Source organism: Gobio gobio (genome assembly GCF_949357685.1).
Source record: "Gobio gobio genome assembly, chromosome: 1".
In the NCBI taxonomy this organism is placed as follows: domain Eukaryota; kingdom Metazoa; phylum Chordata; class Actinopteri; order Cypriniformes; family Gobionidae; genus Gobio; species Gobio gobio.
Window position 1 is genome coordinate 76,093,367 of NC_137097.1, and position 24,124 is coordinate 76,117,490.

Sequence of the window (24,124 nt, forward strand, 5' to 3'; positions counted from 1 at the left end):
CAGCGATAGAAGTTCCCCAGGATAGCCGAGGAGAGCTGATTCTTCCTCAGTGTCCTCAGGAAGAAGAGGCGCTGGTGAGCCTTCTTGACCAGGCTGGAGGTGTTGGTTGTCCAGGACATGTCCGCCGAGATGTGGATCCCCAGGAACTTGAAACTGGAGACACGCTCAACAGCCATTCCATTGATGTGGATGGTGTCGTGTGTGCCTCTTGACTCCTTCCTGAAGTCCACGATGAGCTCCTTCGTTTTGGTGGTGTTGAGGAGCAGGTTATTTTCGGTGCACCATGTGGCCAGGTGCTGGATCTCCTCCCTGTAGGCAGTCTCATCGTTGTTGCTGATGAGCCCAATCACCGTAGTGTCATCAGCAAACTTGACAATGGAATTAGATCCATACACAGGCTTGCAGTCGAAGGTGAAGAGGGAGTAGAGAAACGGACTTAGCACACAGCCCTGTGGTACACCAGTGTTCCAATTCGCAAACCAATATCCAAAAGCTCACAACGGGTGTACGATGTAAAGGCACAACTGTTATGTACGAACAGACAAGAAAAATACAGCAAAATTGCAAAATCTGGAGAGACACTGAGCCTCGCGATGTACTCGCGCCGCCATCTTGGTCATCTTGGTCATCAATAATGGTTTTTATACCGTACAAACCATATTTTCTATCCCCCTACACTGCCCCAGCCCCTAAACCTACCCATCACAGGAGACTGTGCAGTTTACTTTCTGTGAAAAAAACCTCATTCTGTGTGATTTATAAGCATTGTGAAAAGTGAGGACATGGGGAACATCCTCATATTTCACCCTCTTTTTGTAATACCTATGTCATACCCATGTCATTATACACATTTGTGTCCTGATATTTCACAAAAACATGCCCACACACACACACACACACACACAGAGAGAGAGAGAGACCCAGTTTAATGAAGATGATTAATGAAGATGATTTGATTGTGATTTAATCTTTTCCAGAATATCAGTTTATCTTGATGAGACACAAATGTTTGAATCACACATTTAATGTTTGTCTCTGATGCCATTAAACACTGATGATAAAATGAGTGTGTAACTAAAAACACTGACAGTGATCAGAGGAAAATGTCTGATGTGTTTGATCAGGACGAGTGTCATAATTCATAATAATCTGTGATTGGTTCACTCTTGATCATTATATGAAGATCAGAATAAAAGCAGCTGTTGATTGTGTCTCATCAGCTCCTGTGATTCTGGATCCAAACACGGCTCACCCACGCCTCGTCCTGTCTGATGATCTGACCAGTGTGAGAGACAGTTTGACCAGTCAACCGCTTCCTGATAATCCAGAGAGATTTGATGAGTGTCTGTGTGTTCTGGGTTCAGAGGGTTTTAACTCAGGAACACACCGCTGGGATGTGGAGGTTAAAGAGAGTTTAGTCTGGAGTCTTGGAGTAACTACAGCATCAAACCAGAGGAAGGGACTTGTTTTCTATAACACTGATGTCTGGTGTGTGCGGTACGGACTGGGTTGGGGTGGTTTTCCTGTTAAACAGAAGCTTGATCGTGTGAGAGTTGATCTGGACTATGACGGAGGAAAGGTGTCATTCTCTGATCCTGTAACTAACACACATCTACACACATTCACAACCACCTTCACTCACACACTCTGTCCATTCTTCTGTAATTATAGTTCTTCCTCTCTGAGGATCTTACCGGTCAATAGTCAGTAAACGTTACACCTGTAGGTCTGGATTGAGCTGATTTCATCTTTTACAGTGATCTATGTTTGTGTGTGTAAATCTTCTCAGAAATGTTCTTAAAGGGACAGTTCACCCACAAATGATAATTCTGTCATCATTTACTCGCCCTCATGTCGTTCTAATCCTGTATGAGTTTCTTTCTTCTGATGAGCACAGAAGCAGATATTTTGAAGAATGTGTGTAATCAAACAGTTTCTGATCCCCATGACTAACATAGTATGAATAAATTACCATAATAAAGAACAGAAATATGTGTCTAAACTTTTGCCTGTATATTTCCTCCATGAATATTGGCTTGCTGTAAGTGATAGACAGTGTCAGTGATGTTGAGCTGGTGCGTCTCCTCTCCTCTCTCTGGGAAAAGGCTGGATGTGTTCACTGTAAAAAAAAAATATAATGGTAAAAAGAAGGTAAATCAATAACAATAAAAAAAAAAAAAAAAAACAATAAAGTGTTAAATTTACAGTTTTATTTTGGAAGACAAAATACAGTCTGTAAAACAATACAATACATAATACATTTCAAATACAGATAACAGTGGAATAGTTTCATCAAATCTTTAAAGTTGAGTAAAATTTAAAACTGAAAAAAATACAAAACTGATACATTTACAAGATTGTCACAGATTCACTATTGATTCTCAAACTTGTATTATTCAGATGTAAATTTATGTAAACAAATTCTTCAGAGCCCCAGGAGGAATTGAAAAACTAAAAATTTAATTTCTCTTGTAAGTTAGGGTTACTAATATCATGATGAGGTTATGATTTCACCTCATAACAAAATAACAAATTGTGCCATTTACTGTTAGCTTTGTATTTTCCAAATACGTTTTATATTGTTTTCCTCTTTATTCAACTGAGCCCTGAGGGCTCCATATAGCTCTGATAATATATGTGGACAAACATTTACCTTTTAATTCAGAATCCAAGCTATATAGTGTAATAAGAAATATAAATCAAAACATACAACAGGTCCATGGTTCTGCTCCAGAAGGGACAGACACAGCAGATAAAGAGCAATCCTCTTCCAAATCTCCAGTAATCAGCTGGATCTGTAAAAGAAAGAAAGAAAAAGACATTGATTCACTGAAAAGTCCTTAAACAGGGAGGATTTTGTTTTTGTACCTTTCCTTTAAAAAACATTTGACATTGAGATATTCTGGCTATATGAACACAGAGTCCGCTCAGCTTTGAAATGGTTATTGGTGATTATTGTCCATAACATTTGGTCCAATGTAGCTTGGTTACCAACATTATTCACAATATTTTGTTTGACAGAAGAAAGTCATTCAAGTTTGATAAGACATGAGGGAGATTTCATTTTGAGTGAGCTATGCTTTTAAACTCAAGAAGGTACGTTTGAACCAGAGTTGTGTCTTGGTGCTGAGTTGCCTGTGTTCACATTTCCACACACATAAGGCCACCGTGACAGTATTAATGTTGGATATGACATGAATACTCACTTCCTCTGAAGATCATGTGGCAGATTTCCATTCCCAAAACTTCTGGATCATGAGGGGGGAAGAAATATACACACACACACAAATGAATATTAATTTGTTTGATTAAACATTAATATTAATTATCAACTTACTGACATACAAATACATACAAAAACTTCACAGTAGATCCAAAATCCTGGTTTGCCCATAATTCTTCAGAGTCCAAGGATGGTCGTTTCCTGTCCTCTCTGCGGAACGAGTGAACATGACAGTGTTCTCAGATTACTCTTTCCAAAGCTCCTTTACTTTTTATGACAAGCTTGATCTTAAAACTAGCTGACAGCAGGGATGGGCATTATGACCATATTATTTTACATACATGAGATATTTTATTTCACAATAACGAGATCACAATATAGTTATTTTATAGATATTTTATTAAGAAATACTACAGAATAATACTGCTTAGTCTTCACTGTATGATATTCTATGCATTAATATCACTTGATTCTTAAAAACGCAGAAGGTCTTCTCTAGTCTTTTGTTGTTTGATTCAAATTATGAGACGGCAGTTTATTAATCTGCCGCCCCTTTAAGAACGAATGCACAATGACACGCATCCGGGTTTCCCCACGTTAACTTGAACTGTTTAACTCTAACGTTACTTCAAACATAACTGACTGTTTAAATCAAGTGAATACCTCACATGACAGGGATTTTGAGATAATTGTGTGCATTTTACCGAGAGGATAATTGATTTCGGGATCGCATGCTGTCTGAGAGAGGTGGCTTAACGTTACTCTTTATTCTTCATTCATGCATGTATCTTTATCAAAATGTCAATAACTGTAAGTAACGTTAGTACAGTGCGGATATATTTACATTGCGCGAAAGTCAAATGACTGGCAGCAACGGCTGCCAAACAAAAACATAAAATTAAAGTAAAATATCTTAATTTAAATAAGGAAAAATCTGTAAAATAACAGTTCTCTCTCAAACTTTTAATGTAAATTTACGTAAAGTTTTTGCACTTTATTTGAATTAAGATATTTTACTTTAATTTTACGTTTTTTGTTTGCCAGCCGTAGCTGTCAGTCATTTACCATTTTTTACAATTTTATTTTTACAGTGAAACTAATAAGATTTACATTAAAATGACAAAGAATGTTAAATTGTTAGTATGGACATAAACCATTAATATAATGAGCTAAATATTTTATTACAGATTAGTTCTGTAATTTTACATACATTTGTATGTAATTTAAGAAAACAAGCTTTACATCGGATTTCATCTTTCGATGTGCAAACTAACCATCCTCCTTTGTTTTAAAATGCAGACTTAATATTTATCTATTTCAGGTCTTTTCAACCACACTATTTCAAATGATCACAGAAGTACTGAGATAAAATTGTGTGGTTCAGATATAAACACTGTCTACAGTAGCAATCACAATAGAGTAAATCACCTTTTGAAAGGAACTTGACACTTAAAATAAAGATTGTCACATTGTTACACCAGTGGGTGGTGACAAGAGATTTGTTCAAAAATGCTGATTCATCCAGTAATGAAACATGTATTTTAGTGAGTCATTAAACCATTCATTCACACTAGGGCTGTAGTCGCGATGTTATTTTGTCATGTTTATCAAAATAAAACTGATTAAAAATGTAGACCCCACTTCATCGATAGTGCAGGCTTATACAGTGAGGAAAATAAGTATTTGAACACCCTGCTATTTTGCAAGTTCTCCCACTTAGAAATCATGGAGGGGTCTGAAATTGTCACCGTAGGTGCATGTCCACTGTGAGAGACATAATCTAAAAAAAACATCCAGAAATCACAATGTATGATTTTTTAAACTATTTATTTGTATGATACATTTGCAAATAAGTATTTGAACACCTGAGAAAATCAATGTTAATATTTGGTACAGTAGCCTTTGTTTGCAATTACAGAGGTCAAACGTTTCCTGTAGTTTTTCACCAGGTTTGCACTGCAGGAGGGATTTTGGCCCACTCCTCCACACAGATCTTCTCTAGATCAGTCAGGTTTCTGGCCTGTCGCTGAGAAACACGGAGTTTGAGCTCCTCCAAAGATTCTCTATTGGGTTTAGGTCTGGAGACGGGCTAGGCCAAGCCAGAACCTTGATATGCTTCTTACAGAGCCACTCCTTGGTTATCCTGGCTGTGTGCTTCGGGTCATTGTCATGTTGGAAGACCCAGCCTCGACCCATCTTCAATGCTCTAACTGAGGGAAGGAGGTTGTTCCCCAAAATCTCACAATACATGGCCCCGGTCATCCTCTCCTTAATACTGTGCAGTCGCCCTGTCCCATGTGCAGAAAAACACCCCCAAAGCATGATGCTACCACCCCCAAGCTTCACAGTAGGGATGGTGTTATTGGGATGGTACTGATCATTTTTCTTCCTTCAAACACGTTTAGTGGAATTATGACAAAAAAGTTCTATTTTGGTCTCATCTGACCACATGACTTTCTCCCATGACTCCTCTGGATCATCCAAATGGTCATTGGCAAACTTAAGACGGGCCTTGACATGTGCTGGTTTAAGAAGAGGAGCCTTCCGTGCCATGCATGATTTCAAACCATGACGTCTTAGTGTATTACCAACAGTAACCTTGGAAACGGTGGTCCCAGCTCTTTTCAGGTCATTGACCAGCTACTTTTGACAACACTAATGTATTTCCTGTTCAAAAGCCCAAAGCTTTGAGTAAAGACAGGTTTAAAATATGTATCAAATTGAATTATTACATTTATTTAAACATTAGGTATATACCTTTGAAAATATACTAGATAATCTGCTTCTTTAAATATTATCTCTGGAAATGTCAGAATATAGCATAATATGATTGGTAGTTTCAATCAAATTGAAATTTGAAAAGCTTTTAATCTCACTGTGTGCTCTAATGCTTTAAAATGTATTTGTGTGGTGTTGCTGTTTTTAGATGGAACCCAGATGATCCTTATGAGCTCCACTACCAAACGAGTAGTATAGTACTGATAATATTTACACTATATTTACACTATAGTAGGCCTACTGATAATATTTACAATGATGTATTGAATTTGATACACTGTAAACAAAACAAAAAATGACTGATCACATCTAAATTTTTCAGTTGGCCAATTAGTTACTTTTATAATTATGTAACTCAGTTACTAACTCAGTTACTATTTGTAAGAAGTAACTAGTAACTATAACTAATTACTTTTTTAAAGTAACGTGCCCAACACTGATTATGAGGTGCTGGAGGAGTGTTTTCAGAGGTGAACATGTTGGGATCTGCCAGTGAGGAAGCTCAGTATCCCGTTACACAGCACAGGAGGTTATGAAGATGAGATTTGAGCTCATGATAGTGTTAAATGCCAAACTGTACACTAAAGTAATCAGGCATAACTGTCCTTATTCTCCAAGTGGGTTATAATTTTGTGAATGGTAAATGAAACCGTATCCTCTGTGGATCTGTCTGTCCTGGACACAAACTGTAGTGGGTCAAATTAGTCTGGTTTGGTGCCCAGGATGCATTTCTTAATAAGGCTCTCAAAACCCTTCATGAGAACCGGTGTTGATAAGAGCCGCTGGTCTGCAGGAATTAAGACAAGAGACTTTCTGTGGGACAGGGATGATAGAGCAGGACTTGAAGCAGAAAGAAACTGCAGTCAGTGTGAGGGAAAGACTGAACAAACACACTCACATGATCAGAAACTCCACCCTCTTACAACACTTACCAGGAAGAGACGCACTTACCAGGAAGAGACGCACCTTTTATTTCTCCTTTCGGTCACACTGACTTTGCCTCGACAAAAGCCACAAACAATCAGCCATCAATGAAGAATGAAGAGGAAATATTTTCAAGAAGGATTTTAAATCGAATTTGTTTCTGAACAGACAGCAGATCTTTGTGATTCTCGTTGTTATTCATTTTTTAAACCTTGATTCAGAAAGTGAAAGTAAAGTTCAGATTGCTGGATCTCAAACAGAGAAAATGGCTTCACTGTCTGAAGATGATTTCTCTTGTCCCGTGTGTCATGAAATCTTCAAGGATCCTGTTCTTCTGTCCTGTAGTCACAGTTTCTGTAAAGAGTGTCTTCAACAGTTCTGGAGAACCAAGGAAACTCAGGAGTGTCCTGTCTGCAGGAGAAGATCCTCTAAATCTGAACCTCCATGTAATCTTGTGTTAAAAAACTTGTGTGAGTCGTTCCTGAAGGAGAGAAATGAGAGGCGTTCATCAGGATCTGAGGAGCTCTGCAGTTTACACAGTGAGAAACTCAAACTCTTCTGTCTGGAGGACAAACAGCCGGTGTGTTTAGTGTGTATTAACTCACAGAAACACGACAATCACAAATTCAGACCCATCGATGAAGTTGTACCAGCATATAAGGTAAGACAGATTTACTGACGAGGATAAACACTAGTTTACATTTAAAGAGTGTATATTGCTTTCCTGTAGCTCAAACAGTAGAGCATGGCGCTAGCAACGCCAAGGTCATGGGTTCGATTCCCAGGGAAAGCAAGAAATGACAAAATGTGAAATGTGTACCTTGAATGAAATGTAAGTCGCTTTGGATAAAAGCGTATGCCAAATGCATAAATGTAAATATTGCATATAAGATCATATCACAGAAATGTATAGTATCTTGAACTTGATTTTCTCTTTAAACTCCAGGAGGAGCTCAAAACAGCACTGAAGTCCTTACAAGAGAAACTCAAACACAATAAAAACATTAAAGGAGAGTTTGAGAAAACAGTTCAACACATCAAGGTGAGGATTGACTCTACTGACATGTTTACAAGTTTGATTAGAACTGGGGTCCGTTCTTCGTACCTCGCTTAATACATCTGAGATGATTTGACAGATCCCAGATCTTTTAATCGTGATAACTGATGTCTGGCTAATTTGGTTCTTCAAACGAATTTGCGGATTTGATTTAAATATCTGAATTAAATGATCTAAGATCACTGCACCTTTATAAGGAAACAGCTAAACGACCAAACCAACATAAAAGTTATAATAGATCAATGATAAATTTTTTTTTTTTTAACATGATTACCAATTATATATTCACGATTTTATACAGTATTTGTACACCCTTTACATTTTTATTTCAATGTTGTAATTAAATTTTTAATTCAATTTGAAGCAGATTTGTAACGTGACAGTATTAAAGTTTCTTAAGGGTCAAGATCAAATTATCTGCATCTCCTGCGCTGCATCAAGCCATCCCATAATATCCGTCATCACTTAAATTAATGCACGGCTCAGATTAACTGTTCAACATGTGTGCAAACCTCCAATAAAATTATAAAGTAATTATTCCATCGCAAATAAATCGCTCAATCAAGTGGCTGTGTCTATAGTATTATACACAACATTATAATATTATATACATTCTCATATACAATTTAAAATTTGTTTATTATTATTATTTAAAATGATTATTATTGCCCCTGGTTCAGTAATGAACTCTTGTAATAAAGTAGCAGTGGCTGGGACAGATTTTAAGTATCACCTCAAGATGCGATCTAATCCTGTTTACATGAAATAAGCCACTCGAGCAGGTTTAAGCTTATGGACCTGTTGCTATGACAGCAAGTCCAGGATGAGCGTTGAAGAACCAAACAATCCAAAATCTGGCCAAATCGTCAACAATCAAATCCAGCTAACTGAGTTAGCGACGTACGAAGAACGGGCCCCTGATTTGTCATAATTACATGTTCCTTTATTGACTCACACACACACACACACACACACACACACACACACACACACACACACACACACACACACATACACGTCTATATTACCAACAGGGGACCATCACTCCACACTGACCAAGAGGGGACCTGTGTTTCTAGTCATTTTGAAGAAACAAAACTTAGATACAAAATTTTGTTTTAAGGTCTTTTTTCATAATATAACTTCAAATAAGCATTTATTTTTTTTATTTTTAAACATGCCAAGAGGGGACCTGACCGATGTCTACCTATCCAACAGGGGACCTCCATAGCCTGCAATGAAGCTGTGTGTGTGAAAGGGAAGAGAGCTGGCAGTCAAGTCTGTCTTCATTATTTAATATATATATATAATTATATAATGTTCACACAGGCATCAGGGAACACAATGAGCACACAACGGAGAAAAAGCCATGTTGTGGACATTACAGAAAAGAATTTAAGAAATAAAAAAATTCTTAAAATTAAGAGTTATCTTTAAGAAATTCATTCTCTGTCGTGTCTTCATACTTACAGTATATGATCCGTCCACATCTCTCATTTAAGCTTATTTTCAAGAACACCAACACTGTAAAAAAAAATCAGGTCTCCAATTGAAAATTTTCTAGTGACCGATCACATCTAAATTTTTTAGTTGGCCAAATTGAATTTCTTGAATTTTAATTGAATTAAAGTGCATCAATTTACAGAAAATTTTCAATTGGAGACCCACATTTTTTTTACAGTAAAGGTATTTCAATGTGTGACTTATTTTTGAATAAAACATAGTTTCTGCTCTCTAAAATCCCAAATAATGTCCTTTGTTTTTGAGATTTTTAGAGTGAGATTTGATTTCTTGCACCAATAAAATATATATATATATATAGGACTGGACAAGCAGAAATTGTTCTTTAAGGTAATAATCACAGGTCATCACTTTATATAGTAAATAATGATTATGTTAATCACAATGACTCTGTCCCCTGTTAGATAGTAAATCACGACACCAGTGTGTTTAATTTGTCATTTCTTGCCATAAACACACTGTAGATATTTAGAGTTTTTATAGCAATAACTGAGTTTTAAGAGTTAAATCAAGCAGAAATATTTCTATAATGTATAAATTGCAGATCATCTTTGAATAATGATTATGTTAAACACAATGACTCGGTCCCCTGTTAGATAGTAAATCACGACACCAGTGTGTTTGCGTTGTCATTTCTTGCCATAAACACACTGTAGATATTTAGAGTTTTTATAGCAATAACTGAGTTTTAAGAGTTAAATCAAGCAGAAATATTTCTCTAATGTATTAATTGCAGATCCTCTTTGAATAATGATTATGTTAAACACAATGACTCTGTCCCCTGTTAGATAGTAAATCACGACACCAGTGTGTTTGCGTTGTCATTTCTTGCCATAAACACACTGTGGAGATTTAGAGTTTTTATAGCAATAACTGAGTTTTAAGAGTTAAATCAAGCAGAAATAGTTCTCTAATGTATAAATTGCAGATCATCTTTGAATAATGATTATGTTAAACACAATGACTCTGTCCCCTGTTAGATAGTAAATCACGACACCAGTGTGTTTGCTTTGTCATTTCTTGCCATAAACACACTGTGGAGATTTAGAGTTTTTATAGCAATAACTGAGTTTTAAGAGTTAAATCAAGCAGAAATATTTCTCTAATGTATTAATTGCAGATCCTCTTTGAATAATGATTATGTTAAACACAATGACTCGGTCCCCTGTTAGATAGTAAATCACGACACCAGTGTGTTTGCGTTGTCATTTCTTGCCATAAACACACTGTGGAGATTTAGAGTTTTTATAGCAATAACTGAGTTTTAAGAGTTAAATCAAGCAGAAATAGTTCTCTAATGTATAAATTGCAGATCATCTTTGAATAATGATTATGTTAAACACAATGACTCGGTCCCCTGTTAGATAGTAAATCACGACACCAGTGTGTTTGCGTTGTCATTTCTTGCCATAAACACACTGTGGAGATTTAGAGTTTTTATAGCAATAACTGAGTTTTAAGAGTTAAATCAAGCAGAAATATTTCTATAATGTATAAATTGCAGATCATCTTTGAATAATGATTATGTTAAACACAATGACTCGGTCCCCTGTTAGATAGTAAATCACGACACCAGTGTGTTTGCGTTGTCATTTCTTGCCATAAACACACTGTGGAGATTTAGGGCCCTATTTTAACGATCTGAAACGCAAGTGTCAAAGCGTGAAGCGCAAGTAACTTTGTGGGCGGGTCTCGGCGCTGTTGCTATTTTCCCGGCGGGATAAATGGCTCTTGCGCCCGGCGCAAATCTAAAATGGGTTGGTCTGAAGTAGCTTCATTATTCATAGGTGTGGTTTGGGCGTAACGTGAATAAACCAATCCGAGCGTCATCCAACATTCCCTTTAAAAGCAGGTGCGCAAGTTCCATTATGGATTGCTATTATTATGGCGTATTTACCAGGCGCACGCCAGGAGCGGTTCACAGCCGAGGAGACTGATGTTCTAGTAAGAGCAGTGAAAGACAGAGAAGGGAAGTTGTAATGTTGTACATTATGGTAAAGGTGATTTCACAGTCTTTTTTTTTTTCAGTCTTTCAGTTTTTTCAGTTTTTCAGTCTATTTTTTTTCCTGGTTCTTGACGGACAAACCAATTTGTCAGATGTCCTTATATACATATATGTCTTGCCACTATTGGGCAAACAGGTCTTATCCTTAATTATTACAATTAGCCTGAATCATTTGTAAGCTAGATTTATGCCTATTTTTTCACATCTTCGTGGCACACCACAATGATTTCCGTCATCTCATGTGTTAATATTTTTTTAGTGTAACAATTTATGATTTGCAAAAATAACTGTTGCATCTGTGTAGATTACATGAGCAAAGTGTATGCGCGTTGTGCACGCTATACATTATGGTCAAGCATGCGCCCTTAAAATAGCATAATGAACAACGCGCAACGCGCCACTGACTTTAGACTAGGTTTTTTCTGGTCAGTGGCGCAATTGTTTAATGGAACAGCAAAATAGCACCAGGGATTGTTTGCGCCGGAACACGCCTCCTTTTTTGCGCTGAACCGCCCAGGGAGCGCAAGTGCATTCACTAGTTTAGCGACGTGCTTCTGTGGAGGGAAAAGCGCGCTTTGCGCGGGTGCAAAATAGGAATGACACATGCGTCGGTGTACAAAGTCAATTGCGCTGGGTGCAAGATAGGGCCCTCAGAGTTTTTATAGCAATAACTGAGTTTTAAGAGTTAAATCAAGCAGAAATAGTTCTCTAATGTATAAATTTCAGATCCTCTTTGAATAATGATTATGTTAAACACAATGACTCGGTCCCCTGTTAGATAGTAAATCACGACACCAGTGTGTTTGCATTGTCATTTCTTGCCATAAACACACTGTAGAGATTTAGAGTTTTTATAGCAATAACTGAGTTTTAAGAGTTAAATCAAGCAGAAATATTTCTATAATGTATTAATTGCAGATCCTCTTTGAATAATGATTATGTTAAACACAATGACTCGGTCCCCTGTTAGATAGTAAATCACGACACCAGTGTGTTTGCGTTGTCATTTCTTCATCTCAAACACACTGTAGAGATTTAGAGTTTTTATAGCAATAACTGAGTTTTAAGAGTTAAATCAAGCAGAAATAGTTCTCTAATGTATTAATTGCAGATCATCTTTGAATAATGATTATGTTAAACACAATGACTCTGTCCCCTGTTAGATAGTAAATCACGACACCAGTGTGTTTGCTTTGTCATTTCTTGCCATCATAAACACACTGTGGAGATTTAGAGTTTTTATAGCAATAACTGAGTTTTAAGAGTTAAATCAAGCAGAAATATTTCTCTAATGTATTAATTGCAGATCCTCTTTGAATAATGATTATGTTAAACACAATGACTCGGTCCCCTGTTAGATAGTAAATCACGACACCAGTGTGTTTGCGTTGTCATTTCTTCATCTCAAACACACTGTAGAGATTTAGAGTTTTTATAGCAATAACTGAGTTTTAAGAGTTAAATCAAGCAGAAATATTTCTCTAATGTATTAATTGCAGATCCTCTTTGAATAATGATTATGTTAAACACAATGACTCGGTCCCCTGTTAGATAGTAAATCACGACACCAGTGTGTTTGCGTTGTCATTTCTTGCCATCATAAACACACTGTAGAGATTTAGAGTTTTTATAGCAATAACTGAGTTTTAAGAGTTAAATCAAGCAGAAATATTTCTCTAATGTATAAATTTCAGATCCTCTTTGAATAATGATTATGTTAAACACCATGACTCGGTCCCCTGTTAGATAGTAAATCACGACACCAGTGTGTTTAATTTGTCATTTCTTCATCTCAAACACACTGTAGATATTCACTGTATATATTGAGATAACTCAATTTTATGGTGACTTGCATTAAAATGTTTATCCGTCTCAATTAAATTATGTGAACTGAATGACTTTTAACATTGACACTTTAGTTATTTAACCAACTGATGATTTTCAAGTCAGCAATCAACACACAACTGAGTTTTGACCTCCAAAATCTTATTATAGTGTATTTTTATGGTAAGTATTGGTGTTTTATGTTTTAAATCAAGCAGAAATCACTCTTTAAGGAAACAATTGCAGGTCACACTTTATACAGTGAACATGATTTCCTTAAATTGACTTAAGTCCCCTGTTGGATGGTAAAACACGACACCTGTTTGATTGCTTTGCCATTTCTTGCCATCACAAACACACTGTAGAGATTTTGAAGGTCAGAACTAAATTTTTTGGTGACTTGCATGAAAATCTTCATCCGTCTCAATTAAATTATGTGAACTGAATGTCTTTTAACATTGACACTTTAGTCGAAGATTTTCAACTCAACAATCAACACACAACTGAGTTTTGACCTCCAAAATCATTATACAGTGTATATTAAATTTAAATAAAAAATAAAAATTTCCTTACAAAACAGTTTGACTCAAGTTTGACTCTCTACTGCTTATTCATTATTGTTTATGTTACATGGTCCATGTTTACATTACAGTATAAAATTGTTCCTAAGTTTTCCCCTTTTATATAGATGGTAATGACTAAATATCCTCGCACACCGAAATTTTCACACGTTAAAAAAAAGATCAAGCACGTTTACACACAGCCTCTGAAACTTTCCTTCCTTCATCATAAAAAAAAATCTGATCAGGTTCAGTTTTCTGCATTTTTCGCATCCATAGCAAGCATTTAAAGAGGGGTTTCAAATTTCTGTGTTATTCATTTTTGTGTTAAAATTTTGAACATAAGTTGAACAGTTTAAAAAAGAAAGTGTGAACCTTCAAATTAGCCATTATAGTTCATAAAGTTTTGCTGGCGTTTGTATCTAATTGAGAAAAGAATGAATGTAAATTGAAAGATGTCGTCATTGAACGCATTTTGTGCCAAAGCAAATAAATGATCCACAGTTTAGCCACATAGGCTGATGTGATCCCTGAGTGAAGAGTTTTGAAAAAGTGATGAGTATTCAGAAATGTGTCCTAGCAGATGTTTAAAAAACCCTGTAATATCACTATTAGTAAGGGATCACTGTATAATATCAGTCTTTAAATGTGAGATATTTAAAGTGAACCTAAAGTATACTTGCAATAGTGTGATTTTAGCACAATTAAATATACTTAATGGATGTTTCGCAAAAGCGTTGTTTAGTGATATTGCGTCCTTGTGTTTCTGCTGTACGTCATCAGCAACTGTCTAAGTTCAATTACAATACTCAAGAACACATGTACAGAGGATGCACAAAAGTACCCGGATGTTATAAGATATATGAGTATAAATAACTCCATACAGATCTATTGTTTTACAAAAATAATCTATTGTTTACAAAAGGAGAAAACGTGTGTACTTTAATGAAAACTTGGACCATGTGACATAAACTGAAGTTAACAGCAAAAAAATATACTATAATGCTGACTGTTGTTAGTGTTTTTTGTTGTATGAGTTAAAAGTGTATATGTTGGGTGAATCCTCATTGTGTTCTGGAAGAATGAGTTGATTTAAGACATCAATGAAGTGTTTTGGTAGTTTTAGCACATTTTGAACGTGAAATTAACTGCTTTGCTTTGAAAGGTGTCCTAGCGATTGTAGCTGAGAGATAGACGTCAAACAGACTCAAACAAAGACCCAGAATTCTGTGGTGTTACAGCACTGTGGCTGCTGTAAATGGCTGCTGTACGGTTTCTTTATGAAATAACAGGCACAATGGCAAAGATATTTCTGCAAAAACTCCAAAGTAATGTTCGGTTGCAGTGAGAAAGTCACAAGAGACAACTAAAAAAACTCATGCGTGTATTTAGCCTAGTGTAGATCTGTTTGCTTACACATCCCCCAAACTCAATTTACATATGAATACAGGAAAGGCCAAAGCCATTGTCTCACAGGTGAGGAACAGGCCTAACAGAGCTGTTACACCCATGTCACAGACACAAACTTCTCATCCAAACTAGAGAAAACGCTGGGATTTACCTGGGAAAATTAAATCAATGTACACTTTTTCCAATCCCTACGACACATTTTTCAATACTTGGGTCACTTTTTTAAAACTCTTCTCACACTTTTTCACACAAATTCACACAACTGAATTTCAGCTTGGCACAGCAGTTATTTTAGTGTTCAAAATGCACTAAAACTACCAAAAAGGACCCAACAAACACACTTTTTCAATCATAAAACACAGACCTAAAACACATGATCATTACACAATGTTTTCTTCTGTAAAATTTTCTTTTCAAAAAAAGACTTACACTATAATTCACTGCAGTTTATGTTACATGGTCCTTGGTCCAGTACAGTATAACATTATTCCTAAATTTTTCCCTTTTGAATGGATGGCAATGCAATTTAAAAACTAACACCAGCTAAATCTATTTGTTTTGATAGTATTTTAGATTCAAAATATATTTCAATATGGTATTACTGTCGAAATGTAGCAAATGTCTATTTTTTTTAACATAAGTTTAACAGTTTTGAAAAGAGAATGTAAAAATGTTCAAATTGGCCTGTATAGTACATAATGTTTTGGTGGTGTTTGTGTCAAAGTCAGAAAAGAATGAATGTAAATTGAAAGATGTCGTCATTGAACACATTTTGTGCCCAAAGCAATGATAAATGATCCAGAGTTTAGCCACATAGACTGATGTGATCACTGAGTGAAGACAAAAAGTGAACAGTGAAAAAGTGATGAGGATTGAGAAATGTGTCCCAGCAAATGTAAAAAAAATAAATAAAAATAAAACTGTTGACATGTTTTAAATTGTTTTAAAAATTAAATTAAATATATTTTCATCTTATTAGAAGTGATATTTTCTTGGTGTTTAGCCCCACAGCTTTCTGCATATCGCTTTACGTTTTTTTTTTATTGCATTGGCCAATACTAAATTGATATGTTAAAAACTGTGAATCATTTTTCATTGCTTTCACACAAAATGCATTCAATGACCACATTTTCCAAAATCCACGAACACTTTTGTTATTCGTACCTAACTATCTGCAAAACTATATATTTTTAGCACATTCTTTGAATGCTAACACACTGCTTTCAGAACTGATCAAACACATTCAAGTCAGAACGATGATCAACTCATTTCTGCAGGAATTATACTGAAATATAAAGTCTTAAAATCCAAAGGGACCCACTTTATATTAGGTGGCCTTAACTACTATGTACTAACATTTTAATTATCCATTTGATACAATGCACTTATTGTGTACATACATGTCTTTACATTGTACTTACATTTTTAAATATACCTGCATGTAATTACATCTGTAATTAATTTCTGTAGTTACATTTGTAATTACACTTCCCTTACATCTAACCCTACCTTTAAACTTACCAATACAACCACACCTGACCCTACCCGTATCCCACCTCAATATCAGCAAAAGTGTTTTGCAATACAATATGAACACAATAAGTACATTGTACCTATTTAAGTACATAGTAGTTAAGGCCCCCTAATATAAAGTGGGGCCATCTAAAGTCATAATTTATCATTGATTTGGCATAAAATACATTCAATGGCGACATCTTTCGATTTATAAGAATTATTTTCTTACTTCAACACAAACACCACCAAAACATTATGAACTGTATAGGCCAATTTGAAAAAATTTTGATTCTCTTTTCAAAACTCCCTAACTTATGTTCAAAACTTAACTAAAATTAATTAAAAAAAACAAAACAATTTGCTACATTTCGGCAGTATTACCATATTGAAATATTGGGTGATTCTTTTGAATCCTCAGAATCCTTTTTGGTAGTTTTAGTGCATTTTGAACACTAAAATAACTGCTGTGCCAAGCTGAAATTCAGTTGTGTGAATTTGTGTGAAAAAGTGTGAGAAGAGTTTTAAAAAAGTGACCCAAGTATTGAAAAATGTGTCGTAGGGATTGGAAAAAGTGTACATTGATTTAATTTTCCCAGGTAAATCCCAGCGTTTTCTCTAGTTTGGATGAGAAGTTTGTGTCTGTGACATGGGTGTAACAGCTCTGTTAGGCCTGTTCCTCACCTGTGAGACAATGGCTTTGGCCTTTCCTGTATTCATATGTAAATTGAGTTTGGGGGATGTGTAAGCAAACAGATCTACACTAGGCTAAATACACGCATGAGTTTTTTTAGTTGTCTCTTGTGACTTTCTCACTGCAACCGAACATTACTTTGGAGTTTTTGCAGAAATATCTTTGCCATTGTGCCTGTTATTTCATAAAGAAACCGTACAGCAGCCATTTACAGCAGCCACAGTGCTGTAACACCACAGAATTCTGGGTCTTTGTTTGAGTCTGTTTGACGTCTATCTCTCAGCTACAATCGCTAGGACACCTTTCAAAGCAAAGCAGTTAATTTCACGTTCAAAATGTGCTAAAACTACCAAAACACTTCATTGATGTCTTAAATCAACTCATTCTTCCAGAACACAATGAGGATTCACCCAACATATACACTTTTAACTCATACAACAAAAAACACTAACAACAGTCAGCATTATAGTATATTTTTTTGCTGTTAACTTCAGTTTATGTCACATGGTCCAAGTTTTCATTAAAGTACACACGTTTTCTCCTTTTGTAAACAATAGATTATTTTTGTAAAACAATAGATCTGTATGGAGTTATTTATACTCATATATCTTATAACATCCGGGTACTTTTGTGCATCCTCTGTACATGTGTTCTTGAGTATTGTAATTGAACTTAGACAGTTGCTGATGACGTACAGCAGAAACACAAGGACGCAATATCACTAAACAACGCTTTTGCGAAACATCCATTAAGTATATTTAATTGTGCTAAAATCACACTATTGCAAGTATACTTTAGGTTCACTTTAAATATCTCACATTTAAAGACTGATATTATACAGTGATCCCTTACTAATAGTGATATTACAGGGTTTTTTAAACATCTGCTAGGACACATTTCTGAATACTCATCACTTTTTCAAAACTCTTCACTCAGGGATCACATCAGCCTATGTGGCTAAACTGTGGATCATTTATTTGCTTTGGCACAAAATGCGTTCAATGACGACATCTTTCAATTTACATTCATTCTTTTCTCAATTAGATACAAACGCCAGCAAAACTTTATGAACTACAATGGCTAATTTGAAGGTTCACACTTTCTTTTTTAAACTGTTCAACTTATGTTCAAAATTTTAACACAAAAATGAATAACACAGAAATTTGAAACCCCTCTTTAAATGCTTGCTATGGATGCGAAAAATGCAGAAAACTGAACCTGATCAGATTTTTTTTTATGATGAAGGAAGGAAAGTTTCAGAGGCTGTGTGTAAACGTGCTTGATCTTTTTTTTAACGTGTGAAAATTTCGGTGTGCGAGGATATTTAGTCATTACCATCTATATAAAAGGGGAAAACTTAGGAACAATTTTATACTGTAATGTAAACATGGACCATGTAACATAAACAATAATGAATAAGCAGTAGAGAGTCAAACTTGAGTCAAACTGTTTTGTAAGGAAATTTTTATTTTTTATTTAAATTTAATATACACTGTATAATGATTTTGGAGGTCAAAACTCAGTTGTGTGTTGATTGTTGAGTTGAAAATCTTCGACTAAAGTGTCAATGTTAAAAGACATTCAGTTCACATAATTTAATTGAGACGGATGAAGATTTTCATGCAAGTCACCAAAAAATTTAGTTCTGACCTTCAAAATCTCTACAGTGTGTTTGTGATGGCAAGAAATGGCAAAGCAATCAAACAGGTGTCGTGTTTTACCATCCAACAGGGGACTTAAGTCAATTTAAGGAAATCATGTTCACTGTATAAAGTGTGACCTGCAATTGTTTCCTTAAAGAGTGATTTCTGCTTGATTTAAAACATAAAACACCAATACTTACCATAAAAATACACTATAATAAGATTTTGGAGGTCAAAACTCAGTTGTGTGTTGATTGCTGACTTGAAAATCATCAGTTGGTTAAATAACTAAAGTGTCAATGTTAAAAGTCATTCAGTTCACATAATTTAATTGAGACGGATAAACATTTTAATGCAAGTCACCATAAAATTGAGTTATCTCAATATATACAGTGAATATCTACAGTGTGTTTGAGATGAAGAAATGACAAATTAAACACACTGGTGTCGTGATTTACTATCTAACAGGGGACCGAGTCATTGTGTTTAACATAATCATTATTCAAAGAGGATCTGCAATTAATACTTTAGAGAAATATTTCTGCTTGATTTAACTCTTAAAACTCAGTTATTGCTATAAAAACTCTAAATCTCCACAGTGTGTTTATGATGGCAAGAAATGACAAAGCAAACACACTGGTGTCGTGATTTACTATCTAACAGGGGACAGAGTCATTGTGTTTAACATAATCATTATTCAAAGAGGATCTGCAATTAATACATTAGAGAAATATTTCTGCTTGATTTAACTCTTAAAACTCAGTTATTGCTATAAAAACTCTAAATCTCTACAGTGTGTTTATGGCAAGAAATGACAACGCAAACACACTGGTGTCGTGATTTACTATCTAACAGGGGACCGAGTCATTGTGTTTAACATAATCATTATTCAAAGATGATCTGCAATTAATACATTAGATAACTATTTCTGCTTGATTTAACTCTTAAAACTCAGTTATTGCTATAAAAACTCTAAATCTCTACAGTGTGTTTATGATGGCAAGAAATGACAACGCAAACACACTGGTGTCGTGATTTACTATCTAACAGGGGACCGAGTCATTGTGTAAATCATAAATAAATCAAAAGTGGTTTGTTTAAAAAAACTCATAAATGTATAAGGTGGTAAGGTGGGCCTTTTACACCCCATTTTACATGGGGCAAAAGTCACACATTATTTATACAAATACTTGAGCTAAAATGTTTTTTTTTAATAATGTCTTAACACTTGTTTAAAAGAATAGTAAAGTTTGTACTATTTTCTGTTTATTTTGATAAATACAATAATATTCAATGAATATAGGCTACTGTCATTAAAATATGTTAAAATAAAAAATACAAAAACAAAACTTCTAATTACATTCTGGTTGTTTAGATTTTTAAATCCTTTTTTCTTGGATTCTGTGTAGAATTTAATTGTAATGTAATGCAAAGTTTGAAACTAGTCAGGGTATCTAGTAAAGAGATGTAATGCTTGTTCCTTTAGTAAGCAGCCTGTTAAACAGCAGAGTCTCTCTGGGACAGCAGGCCATTCAAACAATAGAGGAGTGTGTGTGAACGACGTGTGTTTAAGAGCCCTTACAGTTCCTGCTCCAGCCTACAGGGGAGCTGCTGAGTATGACCTTAAACACACACACACACTTAGGTCCCCACTTGGTCATAAGTTTTAAAAAAATTACCAGAGTGTTTTTACTTAATTTTCACATGATTTAAACACACACACTTGTAGGTCCCCACTTGGTCAAAAGTAAAAAAAATCACCAGAGTGTTTTTTTAGTGTTTTTACTTGATTTTAACATGATTTAAAGAATGACCAACAGGGGACCTGAAAAATGTCCCCTCTTGGCTCAGAGGTCCCCTGTTAGTGAGTGTGTTACGACACCAAGGTCCCCTGTTAGATAGGTAGACAAGTACACACACACACACACACACACACACACACACAGTTTGTGTATAATGATGATCTCTGTCAGCTGGTTATTCAGCAGTGGGCGGGACTAATGCACCAGAGCTAATCCCATTGGCTAGTGCTCACCTTTTTCATTTGCATTTTAGCTCATTAGCTTGGGCGAATGCACATCATGTGATTAATATTCATGAGTGCAACAACCTGTTAGCACAACATTATGCTTCTACCTGAGGATTTGATTGATAATGTGTATTTTCACACTACACACACACAGAACATCTACTACTGCAGTTATAGTACGTCAGAAAGTTAAAGTTGTAGTTCACTAACACACATTCCCCCACTCACTCTTCATGCTGCTCCAGAATCAGTTCTTTGAGATGATTGAAGTGAATGTGATGTGATTTCAGTCTCAAGCTGAGCACACAGAGCGTCAGATTAAACAGCAGTTTGAGAAGCTTCATCAGTTTCTCAGAGATGAAGAAGAAGCTACAATCACTGCACTGAGGGAGGAAGAGGAGCAGAAGAAGCAGATGATGAAGGAGAAGCTGGAGGAGATGAACAGACACATCTCAGCTCTTTCACACACAATCAAAGACATGGAGGAGATGATGAAAGCCAAAGACGCCTGCTTTCTGAAGGTCTGATTTCACATCATCGATTGATTGATTGATTGATTGATTGATTGATTGATTGATTGATTGATTGAGTTCTTGATGATCAATGGTGTGTTTGTTCTGCAGGAGTTTCCAGTCTCAATGGAAAGGTGAGTGATCTGCTGGTGTCTCTGGTCTCTCTGGTTCTGGTCCAAAGCCACTGCAGTTCTGACTCCTGAATGTTCTTCCAGAGTCCAGATCTCACAGCCGGATCCACAGATGGCTTCTGGAGCTTTGATTCATGTGCCACGGTACTTGGGCAACCTGCCGTTCAGAGTCTGGAAGAAGATGCAGGACATCGTCCAAAACAGTGAGTCTGGAGAAGATCTGGTTTATTTAATATATTGATCATAAATATATGGAAACATATTTTCTTTCCATAAGGGATATAATGAGAAAATGCTTCTTAAAGCTACACTATGTAACTTTTCCGTCCACTAGAGGTCGCCTGTTCAAAACAAAGGCGTAGTTTGATGACGCCACGTTTGAGCGCAGAATCTCGGGACATGTGGTTTTCACCTCACAGCCGGTGGGAAACAGTCAGGATAGGACTCGGGCAGAAATCATGTTCATGGATGCGATTATTAACATTACTGTAGTCTGAAGCAGAGCAGGAGCGAGTGTTGTGGAGCTGAGCAAGGCCGCAGGAGCGATTGAAGAGCGGGACTGTTATTATGGCATAGTCGCTGGCGGGACTTTTATTATGACACGGTTGCCGGCGGCACTTCCTCTTCTCCAGTGCTGAGTGTGAGGTAAAGCAGCTCTGTTTATCGTATTAGATATATCTGAGTGTGTTGAAAAGGAAGTTATGACGTTCGCTCGGCGGCTGCTATGACACTTGTTCACAATGCAGTGAGAGTAAAGTGTTTCACTGAATAAAACCGGAGACCGAGGGTGACGCAGATATGACGCAATCGACAGGCGACTCCCTCACACGCATAGCTCACACGTCCCGGCTCCTTGGTTAAAATAGCAATTTTCTCACGATTTACAAATAGTTGAAAACATTTGGGATATTCTAAGTACTCAACTGAACAAAATATATAACACTGGCCTAGTGGTTTCTGGATGTTTTACTGCAAAAATCCTACATAGTTCACCTTTAAGATGTTGTTATTGGTATATTTAAGAACTTAAGAATTGTTCAATAATTGCACTTTGGATCATTCAAAACGTTTCTCTTCTTAATAAGATTTTCATGAATCCTGAATCCATTTTGAAAGGGTTTCTAGAAGAAGTGCTTCATGAATCTTCATATTTCCATGTTTCAGAAACACAATGATGAGGGTCTGTTCAGATAATGATGTGTTTACCAGAAGAACCTGCTTCAGTTACACTGAGATTTATTACATCTGAAAATATTAACATGATTGATTATTCATAACTGACACAAACACAACTGACAGAAATGAAGTATTTAACACACACACACACACACACACACACACACACACACACACACACACACACACACACACACACACACACACTTGTTTTTGTCACATTAGGGGGACCCCCGTTTTTGGCCAAATTGTGGGGTCCACCATTTCCAGTGGTTCTACAGCCTTGTAAAAAAATCAAGCAAGATAACAAAAAATTCCTGATAAGAAATATCACTTCAATATAGCAAAATTCAAACAAAAATTCTTCCACATGCGTTTTTGGGTCACTTGTGGGGTCTGGATTTAACATTTAGGAGTTGTTGGGTCCAACTTCACAGATACACACATATTTCTAGTCTTTATATCTTAGCAGGGACCAAAGTCACTATATGGACACAACTACTTCCATTATTTGCCCTTGGTTACCATAGAAACTTTTTTAGATTATAATTTATATCCTTTAAATGAATCTGCACACATGCCTGTATAATCTTAGGCATTACAATGGCATTCAAAATAAAAAAGTTGCCAATCCAGAGACTTTTCTAAATCAGTGAGCCCTCAAATTTTGGTCACAGCCTGAACTAGTTTGCAGAACTAGAACTTAATCACACTAGATAATCACACTAGTTATTTTAATATAATTAATGCAGAGGAATTAATTCAATGCTCTGAGCTTTATCTGTGCAGTTTGACTGAAGGGAATCTTGTTTGTCCCATGGTTATTTTTACTACATTTCTAATGAAGTTGTGTGTTCCTAGCCAGTTATGTTGCCTAAAGATAATTTAAAATGAGGACTCACTATTCATCTGATGAACAAAGACTTTAAGATCGCGTGGAACTATAGCACTAATAAAGGGAGTAATATTTTACATAAAACACTGGATTAAAAAACAACAACTTTACGATATGATTGGTCCTCAATGAATATATATTTGGTACACAATGGATGGGCGGTTCCACACAAAAAGAGGTCCGACAACATTTAACATTGACCAAAAGCTTTATTTGAAGTGCAACAGCAA

General features: G+C 35.8%; 1 protein-coding gene across 1 annotated transcript in view; it reads left to right on the forward strand.

Moving 5' to 3' along the window:
- The first annotated feature begins 6,922 nt into the window (after positions 1-6,922).
- LOC307125005 (E3 ubiquitin-protein ligase TRIM39-like) overlaps positions 6,923-24,124 on the forward strand; it is a 29,951-nt gene continuing 12,749 nt past the window's right edge. The window contains exons 1-5 of the mRNA XM_079814569.1: positions 6,923-7,586; positions 7,872-7,967; positions 21,471-21,701; positions 21,804-21,826; positions 21,908-22,026. Of these exons, the coding sequence (XP_079670695.1) occupies positions 7,191-7,586; positions 7,872-7,967; positions 21,471-21,701; positions 21,804-21,826; positions 21,908-22,026 (865 nt within the window). The 5' untranslated portion in view covers positions 6,923-7,190. The remainder of the gene's footprint in view (positions 7,587-7,871; positions 7,968-21,470; positions 21,702-21,803; positions 21,827-21,907; positions 22,027-24,124) is intronic.